At 39.2% G+C, this 13,475-nt stretch overlaps 1 protein-coding gene across 1 annotated transcript; it reads left to right on the top strand.

Moving 5' to 3' along the window:
- Window positions 1-12,798: 12,798 nt before the first annotated feature.
- LOC117574846 (uncharacterized) lies at window positions 12,799-13,475 on the top strand. Its single transcript, XM_034258843.2, has 2 exons — window positions 12,799-12,854; window positions 13,240-13,475. Exon 2 carries the CDS (start codon window positions 13,256-13,258, stop codon window positions 13,439-13,441), a length of 186 nt encoding a protein of 61 aa, XP_034114734.1. The 5' UTR covers window positions 12,799-12,854; window positions 13,240-13,255; the 3' UTR covers window positions 13,442-13,475.

Genomic DNA, 13,475 nt, shown 5'->3' with positions numbered 1-13,475 from the left:
ATTCGATATAGTTTTCTCACAAAAAGTAACGTATACGTATGCATCAATATTACTCATACGAATTGCTTAATATGTATCTCATGAGTCAGATTAGTGGGTTATAAAAGTTTGCTGACAGAAAATTGACTGACAACTTTAGAATTAATCCATGTCTGATATTTCCATGTCGACCCACAAAAAATAGAGATATACTATATATGCATTATAATCGAAAACTAATCGTGTGCTAAAATTAATACGCATTCACCGACTGGCTATCGCAGTGTCTGACAAAGCATAACAAATGATGACGAGGCAGGCTGGGAGAGGTGAAACTGTAAAAGTCAAAGCGCCAGCTGAGGCAGATCTTGGCCAAGTTAATCGTGAGCGATGGCTGTGGCGTCTGTTTGCGGTGTTTTGTCTGCTGTTCATTGAAACGTGATTTTGACTTGTGATTGCCCATTTTTTGTTGGCTTTTATTCTTCTTGTTGTTTTTGCTGCTGCTGCTGTTGATGTTGTTGTTGTTGTTGTTGTTGGCAATGTTGTTTTATTGGTTGGCCGTCAACATTTAAGTCATTTAACATTATGTATCAGTTGCGCTGCCAGTTGTAATCCCCTAGCAGGCGCTGTCGTCATCAGTTTGCCAGTCTTGCTTGCCTGTTTGTTTGTGTATTGTATGCGTTGTGTTGTGCTGCGTTGTGTTGTGTTGTGTGTTTATGCTGTTGCTTTTATTAATTTGGCTTCAATTAATTACGCTACAAATTGTCAACAAAACGCAACCGCAGACGCATACCTCATTCCCCCAATTGCCACCAGTTAATAACCCATGCAAATCTTGATGGGGGCCGCAATAGCAACATGTGCCACATGCTGCATGAGGTTCACACAAATGGACAACGAACATGACATTGGGTTATTGTGGGGATATACTGGATGCTGTGCTCTGTGCTATGCTGTGCTGAGCTGTGTTGTGCGGTGTGTGAGAGCTCATTGGCCCGGCTAATATCTGCTGGCGGCATTAACTCATCAACAGGAACACTGTGCAACACACACTTCGCAATGCAACAAAATTCATGAACGTCATTGGTAAATAAAATCAAAAAGTTTTTGTAATTAAAGCAAATAAGAAAGTAACAGTCGAGTGTGCTTTAGTTAGAGATACCCGCTAAACATTTTTAATAAATGGAAAGCATTTCCTTCTTATTCTAAAAAATATGCGGTATATTAATATTCTAAGAAATAATAAATTGATAAATCGGTTTATTGTATAACTTAACAAATATACTATAATGCGTTTTTTTTTTGCTTTATTTCTTGAATAACTTTAATTTCTATATCTTTCTATACTTCTACATATACCTCCTTCTGACTCTTACATGCATGTCCTGCAGTCACAAAGTTATATTACCTTTCTACCCTATGGGTGCGGGTATCAAAAGTTGCATTCTATGTATATTTACTCCAATTTAAAATAGTGTCTATTTGCTGTGCTTTAGTTGGCTGTTGACTAGTGTAATCAAAATCAGCCAAAAACGAGGCCCAAACACACATTGGATAAATATTGATTTTGAGCGATTGGAGCAGCAAGGCTCTACAGCTCTAGCTTCATTTGCCCAGCTGGCAGTTGGCTGCTGCCAATTATAATTGGAAATCAGTTTAAGAGAATGAGCTTTGGCTGACCCAATGAGGAGTGAATAAATGCGTATGCAAACTGACAGGCGACAATAATTTCAACAATATGTCAATGTTGATGCTCATCAAAGTGATTTTTATCGTTTTTCTCTGCTCTGTTTGGATTCTCTGTCAGCGTTCAGCCCAAAAAGTTGACAAAACGCCAACGTTAACGCCAACGCCAACGCCGGCGACAGCGGCCAGCCTCATTGTTGGCCAACATTTTATTATAGTATATAGTATATATAGTGTATACCACTTGTGTGTGCTTTAGGTGCGTGTCTGCTTTATAAATAAAGTGACTCAAATAAAGAGGTAAGTGCTGCTATCTGGCAGGGCAGGTGAGCTGGCCAACATGGGGGAGCTGTCGCCGACTGGGCGAAGGCGTTGCGAATTGGGTTAGCTTTGGGCATTGGGCTATAAATTCAACGATTTAATGCTTGGTACATATATTTGGTGGTCAAACATTGAGCACCTATGTCATCAGGCAGACAAAAGAGCACTGATACCATGATCTTTTAAATAGTTCAGAAAAGTTCTAAGGGAAATTTTATGGCTGGTTTGATTAGATGAGATGTATTCATAATTTGTAACACAAAGTTTCTTCAAATAAAATAAGATGCCTTTAGTTTTGTTTAATACTTCAAAATTTAAACTTCAGAGAATTCAAAAATCTTCAAAAAGTTCCGAAGACTTCTCAGAGCAATGTTGTGGATAATTTGATAAGTTGAGATAGGCATATATTTTCAAATAATTTTAGATTATTATTATACAAAAACCAAGTTGGAAGGGAAATGTTGTAGCTAGCCTGATATTCAAAAAGAAACAAGATCAAAGAGCAACTTTATCTCCTCAATCATACATTTCTTATGACTTTTACTAAACATAGAATACATGCATAAATTATGTATAGTACAACATGCATTTCCAAAAAAAAAAATATTGAAAAACTATAATTTTATGTACAGGCGACACGCTTTAAGGGGGTCAACATAGTGAAAAAGTAGCATCGTCAACATAGTGAAAAAGTAGCATCGTCTTTGATGTTTCCATGCATTTTGCATTTACACACATTAAAATTCAATCAAATGTGAAAAAACATATTAAAGGAGAGAAAAAACATTTTTTTGTTGAGTGTTAAGAGGGCTATTAGATTATGACAGCAGCTATTTTTATACCCAACTGGAGTCGGGTATTTATAGCAAAAAGATCGTTGAGTGTGGCATGTTGAGTCGGTGCTCAGGCGATGGATGTCACATCACGAATGTCGCCTTGGGTTTCGGCCACAGTTCCACAGTAATTGCGAATAATCAGCGTCAATTGGCGTGGCCAAAATGCCGCTCGAGGTTCACAGACGAGTGCCAGAGTTGTGGAGCCAGAGACAGGCCGAAGTGGAGTGCGGACAAGAGATGAAAAGCAAAAGGAAAGACGCCAAATAATGTGGCCTACGCACGGTATACACAATTTATACACAGTATTATTACGAATGGGAGAGAGAGAGGGAGACACCTACCTCTACCCCGGCGCAATAAAAACGCGTTTCAATTTCAAATTGATTGCCAGTCGCTTATTATTATTATTTGCTTTTTATTGTTATTTCGCTTTTTAATGATTGTCACTGTAGCTGTTGTTGTTGTTCATGTTGTGGTTGTTGTTGTTGTTACAATCACTTGCTGGGTGTTAAATACTCGTGCGAATTTTTTCGTTACTGGAGGCCACCAACGTCCAAACATTTTAGGCGCCACCCCCACAACAAAATAAATAACTAACAAAAAACAACGGTACACAGAAGTAAGCATTTTTTTGCTGTCTCGTTTATTTATTTGTTTTTCTTGCTTTTCCCGCCCAATAGCCTACGGCTATGGCTGAAACGAAGGCGTAGCCCCAATGGCAAAATAAAGTATATAAAAATATGAAATTAGTAAATAAACAAAGAATTCGTGATCTCAGGTCAGCGTTAAGAGTTGACCAAATCAATTATAGTTGCATGACCAAAATAAATATCTACTTAAATACAAACATATCTATACCACAATGATTATAATAATTAAGTAGCTTGGTTAACATCTTTGGAATTTTTATAACGTCATAAACACAAATCACACCTTTACGAAGGAAATTATTATTTTTTATTTTATAATCCCCGATTTAAGTGTACAAATCACGCTTCCTGACTTTGGAATTGACAGCTCATCATTTTTTTTGTTGCTTTTGACTTTTAGCACTTTGTGCGTTATTATTGAAATTTGTGTGGTATTTATTTCTAAGTGTTTATTGAGATTTGTGTTAGAAAAACAATTTAATTTATAGTAGTTTTCTTTGGGAATTCGTTCAAAGAAGTTTGCTTTGTTTCTTTCAGTTCTTTTGAGCATATTTTCCTTGTTCTTTTCGACTAGCAATATCCTGAGCTGCTGCCAATATTCCTTAGTCTCTGACTTTGTCTTTGACTGACTTGATTTTTTGTGTGTTGTGTGCCGCGTGGCCAATTGGCTACCTTGGGTTTGGAGTTTGAGTGCTTTCCCACAAGTCAAACACACACTTGAAATGAATCAATGCGGCGGCCGGTGCATTGCCCAGTTCTTATATTGCCTTGTAGTTACATATATGCGTTCGTGTAGTAGTACCTCGTAGTCGATGTTTGTTTTGAGTTGTTATACCCTTTCCTAATATGGGCACAGTCGCCATCACACACTTGTGTGTTTGTGAAGTGAGTAAGCGAGATTGTGAGATTGTGTGTGTGTGTGTGTGTTGTGCTTGTGCAACATACATCCAATTGGAAATGAAAAACTCTGACCTACTAATCACCGAGCCAAAAAGCCAATAAGAGTCAACAACAGCAACAGCAAAAGCAACAGCAAATGCAACAACAGCAGCAGCAAGTGCCACAAAGCAGACAACGACAGACATCGACAGCCCAAGAAATCAAAAGATGGACAATAACTTTAAACCAGTTTTGTGATGTCGAGCCTTGTTGCACGTTGCAAAGTTTTACAAACGCTTTTCGCTTGTACTGAGAGAGAACTGTTTGGCGCACAAATTTGTTTTGAATTTGATTATATGAACTATTTGGGCGCACAGGTTGTCCCACAGCAACAGAGAGTTGGAGTTGAAGTTGGAGACGAAGACGGAGACGGCGGCAGCCCAATTGACATTTTATGCTGTATTAAACGACAACTCGAACATGGGAGACAGACAGACAGACAGAGAGATAGACAGCGAGGCTGCCAGACAGCGACTGCAAATTGCGGCGTTTCACAAAAATTATTATGTTAAATTTAACTGGAAATAGCACACAAGGACATTGGCGCATGCGCCCCCAGACGGCGCCAACTGGTCGACGATGGCGTCGCCGATTGTTGGCTAAATTGATGATGACGATGTTTTTGTGGAGTGCGAGTGCTAGAGCGAGAGCGAGAGCGAGCGAGAGTTGAAGTGGGAGGGCCACAGAGAGATGTCGTAGTCACAGATTATCGCAGTGTTTTGTTTTGCTTTTGGCATAAATTTCAATTGCTCGCATTTAACAACAATTTAAAGCAAATTAAATTTTGTTGCAACCGTCTCTTGCGTTGTGTCGCGTCGTCGATTATTGGCTGCTGATAGGCGTGTGCATGTAGAAATGTTTTTACAGCGCCATCTATTGCTGGTTAGCGGCAGTTCCTGCCATGTGCATATAAAGCAATTTTCTGCTACATTAGGTTTTTGCGTTTTGCGCTCATTGCCTGTAAGAGCCACAAGATTGGCAATCCAAGCAACTACTATTTAATTGTCAGAGCTACGACTTTCGAATACACTGTCAAAGTTCATTGTTTGTTTATGTCAAGCTATAATATATGAGGTACTTATGTGATGCTTTGATCGATTTTGGGGTAAAGAACTAATAAACCATTTTTTTTTTAGAAGTTTTTATGGGTTATAATCGTAAAAGACAAATATGAATATTTTTGTGGTTTTGACCAAAACTGTCAAAGTTTATGTCTATTTCTCGTCAAGTTCTTAAATTCATACATCAATGATTCATTGGTGTTTAAAATAGTGATTTATCTAATCGACTAACATCAAAGCTTGACTCACAAACAAGTTGCTCAATCCGTTAGACACTGCTTTGTGTAGTGCATCAATTAAAAGAAATTATTATAGATTTGTTTGGAGCACTAGTAGCTGCTGCTGCTGCTTGTGTTCATTGGCTTCTTGGCTGCGTTCCATCGCCCACCAGACTGGCAACAGTTACGATGGCATCTCGGGCAATGGCATCGAGTAGCGAACAACATTGCGGGCAACCCACATCAAATGCTCCACTTAGACGCGCTCCATTGTTTCCGCATTCGATTAAAAATGATAAATGCCTCACTGCGCTCAAGTGAAAACAAAAACCGCAGACGGTTGACGGCAGAGCCATCGACTGGGCCCAGTTTGCCGAGTTAACTGCGTTGGCTTCGACTTCTTCTTGCGGCAATTGCCTCATTTTCTTGACCATTTTTAATGTCTCGTTTATAGATGCTGATAACTAAAGAGCATTATTTTTATCCATTGCCTTCTCTCCATCCACTGCACACTTCGATCTCTGGCTGCTTGGCTTAATTATTTGATTAATTTTATTGCCTGCTCAGTTGAATCTGTATGTTTGCGTGACTGTGTGTGTGTGTGTGTGTGTGTTTGTTGTGTCTGTGCTTTGACTTTTGGGGGAGGCGTTTGGAGTTGTCGATTAAATAAATCGTTTATGCTTTTGTTAAATTGCACGCATTAATTAACTGCGCACATTTTAGGCCCATGGGCGAAACCAAAGTCAAAGACATGCCCAAAACAGATGCCAACTCCCACTCCTTCAAGTTTTTGTGTTCTACTGCCTTTCTTTTCATGTATTTCTTTCAATTATTTCTATGCTGTGAAAATTAATCATTGTGCATAATTATTTTAATTATTGATTATGCGAAGTCATTGCCATAAATCTCGGTTAAAAGATATACTTAATATTAAGCATCAAGCCCAATTAATCCTAATACAATTTGCGGATGTATCTTGGGACTGGCAGCTATAGATTCCAATTTCAATTCCAATGAGCAGCAGTTGCAATTTGATCAAATGTTTGGCGTAGTTCACGGGCTGAAATTCAACAGACTGGCTGCAAATAGGCCAAATAGCCAAAATGCTGCCACTTCGATGCTGCTTTGCCAGCAGCTTCGAATATATGCGTTGAAGTTGATTTAATGATTGCGATGAGAAGTTAGAGTAGAGAACTTAGAGTAATTAAAGTTTTGGTTAAAGCAAAGTTACTTTTATTTTAAAATGTATTGTGAGTATGAAAATACTCAAGTAAACATAAATTGGCATTGTTATAAGAAAATTATTCTATAATATCAGAAATTTATTTCTGTTTATTAATAAATCTTGTTAAAAAAAAATCAAGCAACAGGCTTGCCTGCAAATGAATAAATTCATAATATATTCATTTAGATCTTCAAAGTAAACAGTTGGGATTGTTTTTAAGAAATCAATTTCATATTAACCATAAATAATAACAATAAAATAATGAAATGAAGTGTTTCGTCTGCTGGTCTATAAATTTACAGCAAATAACTTAATTAAGCTCTTTTTCTTAACTCGATTCATCAAGTTAAATCATTCACTTGAAGCATTTTTGAATACACTTCAAAAACGACTTAAGCATTTTTTCACTTTAAATGTGAAATTGAACTGTACCCTCAAAACATTAAATTCATTCTGTCAAGAAGTTCGCAAATCTTTTAAAGTGCTTATCATCTGCAGCAAAAACAAAATAAAATAAAAGTTGGCAGTTGATTTTACTGGTCATGACTTGGCAATTTTTCCTCATTGCAACTAATTTGCCACACTTACCGCATTTAAGGAGACAAAAAACAAAAAAAAATGACTTCATTTCGCTTGCAAGCTGCACTCGATTATTGTTGTTGTTCCTGTTGCCGTTGTTATCGTTGTTGTTGTTGTTGTTGCTGGCGTTGGCGGCTTTTGGTCATTTGGCCAGTGGGCGCTGGCACAGTGCACTAATAAACATAAAGAGTAAACAAGTCCATATTGGGTTATATCGGTCAGCAGTATTATATCTCCTCTGGCACTTTTTTTCACTTTACCATCATTGTTTCGACTTGATTTTCTTTATTTATTTCATATGCATTTTTTTTTTTTCATTTTCTGCTTGCATCACATGCATTTTTCATGGGACGAGTCCATCCTTGGCTTTTGCTTTCTGTCGTTGCGATTGGATGGATGGTCGTCGCCTTGCTCGTTTGCTCGATTGGAGACGCTGGGTTTGGGGGCATTGCAAATTGTCAAACCGCTATGTATGGGAGTATAGGTTATTTGGCATGGCATCGCAGCATCGCAGCGAGTGAGTGCAGTGAAAGTCCAAGCTGCCCTGAGGGCTTTGGCTGAACTTCAGCATTGAAATTGCGTTGGCGTTGACGTTGAGGTTCGTTCGTGTGGTTATTGTGAAATATTAAAATTATACAAGCATTTCCTTAACAAGACGGCGCGAGAAAATGAGCAATGCGATGAGATGTATCTGCATTTTATGCAGAAAAACTGCATTTCAAATCCCAACAGCAACCGAAGTCCCATTCCTCAATCCCAACTGCAAAGTCCCAGTGCGGTTATCGCCATGACAGCTGTCAATCACTTGCTCTTGGCATATATAGTATACACCAAGAAAAAAAAGAGGCAACAAAAAATTAAAGAAAAAAAAGGATGACTGATGCATCTGTGTTACGAGTTAAGTTTGCGACGAGAAAGTTGAAAACTTTAATTGTACCGTCGGTTCAATTAGCGGTACAAGTGATTTTATAGCGCCCGCATCCAATTCATTAAGTATCTTCTTAATAAATGGACTCAAGTTCCAGTTCCACGTAAAAACCCCAGTTGAATTGCTCCCCAAAAACCTGTCGCTGTCGTTGTCGCTGGGTGTTGGCCCAGAAATTAACAACCATAAATGGAGCGCTCCAAGTGACGTCGCTGTATAAATATGAGGCACATTTGGACAATTACTTTATTTACGCACTGTTCCTTTCGGTCTTTGATTTATGCAGTCAACAGTCTGCAGTCTGCAGTCCGCAGTCGTCCATCGCATTGTTAATTGCACCAAAATGCAGATTTTTACTCTCCTTTACTCTTCTTTCTCGCAATTCCTGTTTCAGTTTTTGGCCTGGCCAAAAACAAAGATAAACAGCGACAGTTTTTACACAGCCATCGATAAAGTGGGCGACTCTTTTTTTTTATTTTATACTTATTTGTGGCTCGTCGTTGGGAAAGGTTGCAACGTGGCTTGCTGCCTTGTCCTGCCAAACTCATTAAAACGAATCCTTTTAATGGCCAAAAGTTTGCCTCTGCTGCTGCTTGTTCCTCTGTTGCTGCTGTTGCTGCCGTTGCTGATTCTGCCATAATCAGTAAAATTAAGGCCGTGGCAGTTGAAGGCTGAAAGCTGCTCGTTGCCAATGTCGTTAGCATTTTGGGGCCAGAACATTACAGTAAAAAAACGACTATAAACAGTAGTTGGCTAGTTTTATTATTTGTTCTATTTTTTTTGTGCAAAGCTTTTCTACGACCTTCAAACTATTTTTTACAATCGACATTTTTTTTAATGTTAAAAGAACTAATTACCATAGATAAGGTTATCTTAATTGACTTTGATTTATTGTGTATTATGCATTAAATGACAAATGCTTCAATATTAATATTTAATGTTGTTTTGTTATTGAATGAAAATAATTACTAAATTATTAAATAATAATCGTATTTCATAATTACAAATGCTAACAAATAAAATCAAGCATTTTAGGAAAACCAGTCTTTAAAATTTAAATTAATTTTGAATAGGTTCTCTACACTTCTGTCTTTTACTCTCAAATTGTGTGTTGCGAGTTAAGCATGGATATTTGCAAGAGCTTAGTTAACTTTTCATAAGAAGTTGCCATACTCACACATGCACACTTGCCCACACACAAAAGCATAAAGGCGCATGCATGTAATGCGCTTGGATTTAATATTGGCAGCAAGTACTCAAAGGAGCAGCTTAGAGGCGACAACTTGTGTGTCATACGCGACGCAACTAACAACTTACTTAAACCAACAAATGCGCTCTACAAAAGACACACAAAGCCATGCATAGAAATACATACAAATACTCACACGCACACACACTCACATGGACATTGTCACATATGACACTCAAAAGGCCCAAGGCAGCAGCTAAGCGCGACATAGACGTGCAGTTTTCATCCATGGGGTGAACGGAGGGGGTGGTAGAGAGGGGGGAGGGGGACTGTGTTGAGATGGTTCCATTTCTGTCTGCTTCTTCTTCTTCGGCAAAGTGTCCCATGCCTCCGATTCGCCTCCTCTCCACGGTACGTGGCCATGCTGCAGTACGGCGCACTAATTACGAAAACTCAGCACGTTTCGCCATGCTGTGTGACTGCCCGGCTGTCCCACTGTGGGGGCACACACACACACACAAGTAAAGGCGGCCTGAGAGTGGTTAAATGCTGCAGTAATAGCGGCAACATGCAACGCGACAGTTTGGGTGGCAACGGCGACAGCGACGGAGGCGCAACAAAAGTTAAAACATTGCGGCAGCAATAAAAACAACATTTCGCTTTAGCATCGGCTACGACTTTGGCTCTGACCCGCCACCCAGCTGGGGGTGGCATCTGGCCATGGCTTTGTAACTGTATTACTGATGAATCCTCCCCCCCGTCCCCGAAGTGCCGCACAATTTCGCCAAAGTCAATGTCTGAGGTTGTCGCTAACCGCGTCCAGTGGTTGTGGCAAACATAAGCAACGTAATGAGAAATGCATCAATTGCACAAAATTGTTTTGGGTCTGCGGCAGCAACTTTGCTGCAGCAGTGGAGCAATGCAGCAGGACCTCAACTTGCCCTAAATAATATGCACTTAATTACAAAATGGGAAAGTTAACTAAAAGCTCATTTACGACTTTATAATTTAAAAAATTGTATAAAAGCAGAGGGTGCGTTTTATGAGGTAACTAAGATTGAAGTAAACTAATGTAAAAAGAGACGCAAAGATCTTGATCAAAGTAGTTTAATTAGTGTGAAAAACTAATTAATACTGCAATTACTATAATAAATACGGAAAATATAGATTTTATGGAAAACTATGAAAGAATATGAAGGCAAAATCTAAGCTAAAAATTCTAAGGGAAAAGTTAATCGCCGAGTTTTGGATTTTGAAAAGAACTCTTAAAGATTCACTAATGTTATTAAGAAAATAAAAAGAAATAATTATCAAATTTTACTTGCATTATGTATTGCTTTACATATTTTCACTACAAACTTTGCACTACAAAAGCTAATAGATATTTTCTTAAATTCTTGGTGAGCTTCGATAGCCACAGGGAAATAGTTGCTCAGTTCGTGAAATGTCCTTCACAGCGGCATTAAAACAAATCCACTGCTGGCAGACATGCAATTCTTTTTACACACACATACACACACACTCGCATATGTATCGAATATCCTGCACATCAACAAGCAAATAGGGTAGCTAACAAAGGGCAACAAGGCACTCACATTGGACGATGCCCCATTCCGGATGCCCCCGCTGCCCCATGTGCCACATGACAAGCATTTGATTTGCAACTAACGACACCAGGTTTTTATACGGCAAACGCCAACTACATATTTGCAATCTTTACGTCGACTACATGGCTATAAAAATAAATTACACAAAGCTTAAAACTTATGTGCATCAGGAAGAAAAATGGCTTATGGACGCGCATCGGAACAAACGAATAAACGAATGGAGCAAGCACCAAGCTCTTGGCGGTTGGTTCGAGGACGTGGGTGAAACGACAAAATGACCAATCGACCTGACCCTCAAATGGCAACGTTGATGAACGTGTATTGCTCCTTATACAACGTTCAATTGGAGCGATCGAATAGGAGAGTGAGAGATAGAGGTAGAAAGGAAGAAGAGTGAGGTGGCTGAGATGGCTAGGAGCTAACGGCTAACGGGCAACGGCAAAAGGTAAAGCTTTAAGCCGACAATGAAGACATTAACATGAGCAACGGCGACGACAAAACTCTATGCCATGGCTCATCACATTAATCTTCTTAATACGCCCATCAATAATTCAAAGCCAAGGCAAGGCATGACCATGCCAGACCATGTCAGAGCAATAGCCAAGTGTTGCCCAAAAGTTGAGCGGACACGCAACGCAACCATATTGGAGTACACAAGCATTGAAGTATTGTTTGGCCAAGTGTTGAGTGAATTATGAGGCACTGTTTAGCTACGGTTTGGTTTCGGTTTCGTTTCGAGTGGTGGCCACCTTCAAGAGGCAACTGTTTGTCGTACATCAAAATCAAACTATCCAACACTCAATGCACACACAATCACACACACAAACTCTTACAAAAAATATTGAACTCTATGGCAATCGACAATGAAGCTTTATGGCTCGTTACCATTTGATTTATGCGCAGCTGCCAAAAAAGCAGAAAAAAAAACGACAAGAAAAAAAAGAAGGTAGTGAAAATGATTTCATATCTCGCCCAAAGAGTCGGACAGTGAATGCCTCTGAATGTAATTGTATTTGAATGACATATGCATGGCCAGCGGAGTCCAGAGACCAGAGACACTGGGCCAGGCCAACAGTGGCATGTGTCCATTGTCAATGTGACAGCGTCCGCTTCAATGGCACTCTGCCAGTGACAAGCGGGCTCCAAAGGCGCCCCCAACCTGTCCATTGTTTTTTCGGGCCATCCACAATGTCCCATGTCCTTTACCTGATTCATCCGCAGCAACAGTAACAGCAGCAGCAGCGCTTACCCCTGACAATTTCGTACCGCTCATTGGAATTTTCGTATGCTGTCGCCGATTTTTACGCCTACTTCGACTCTCAAGTGAGAGTCCTCTCCGGTCACCGCCCACCCACCGGTCAACATGCAGACGAGGCTCCTTTTGTTCAGGCTCGTGAATTGCTGGCTCGATTGTCAACATTGTTGCAACATTTCAGCAAATGTGCCAAGCCTTCGAAACAGTTTTAGCTCTTTCTCTTTGGACAGATGCCTTCCTTATCAATGCGAGCTTAAATGCCACTGATTGTGTCAAAGGTTCGAAACACGTGATAAGATTAATACGCTTCACTGCCTATAAAAGAAGCCAACAGCTGGCGCAAGACATATTTTAGTTTCAACAATTGTCAAGCGACGTCGAAAAGTAAGTGAAAAGTGCCCAGTGTTCAGTGTCCAAGTACTTCGATTTTTGTGTAAAGGAATTCATATCAACGAAAAGTGTCCTTAAAAAAAAATTAACTCTGAAGTGCAAAGAAAGCCAACATATTAATTTAAAATATAAATTATTAACAATAGGAAGTGCACTTGGGGCAAGGCCTTTGGCAAAATCAAAAACATCTATCAATGACGTGTTTGCATATTTCAGTTTTTATTTTAGAGTAATTAATCAAAATTAATATAGCACGGAAATAATCAAATGAGCGAACTTATATTTTAAATAATTTCTTTAATTTACATTTTAAATAATTATATTCTGTAGTTTCCTGTGTTTTATATTAATTGAGAATTTTTTTTTTAAATACTTTCAGCTAATCAACAAACAAAATGAACTTCTCCTGGTTGGGTCTGCTCATCTTTGCCATGATTGCTGTCGTTGTCTCCGCTGGCGGATGCCCCGCACCATTCAAGCATGAGAAGAATCATTGTGTGACTGACCGTACCATTAGGGGAGAGTGTCCCCATGGATCTACCTATAAGATCAACGTCAACAAGTGCGTCTATGGAGCCTAAATAACCTACGCAAATAAATTTGTTTAAAATTAAA

This window comes from Drosophila albomicans, chromosome 2R (assembly GCF_009650485.2).
Source record: "Drosophila albomicans strain 15112-1751.03 chromosome 2R, ASM965048v2, whole genome shotgun sequence".
Taxonomy (NCBI): Eukaryota; Metazoa; Arthropoda; class Insecta; order Diptera; family Drosophilidae; genus Drosophila; species Drosophila albomicans.
The sequence above is the reverse complement of the archived record's forward strand: the minus strand, read 5'-3'. Positions and strand labels throughout refer to the sequence as shown.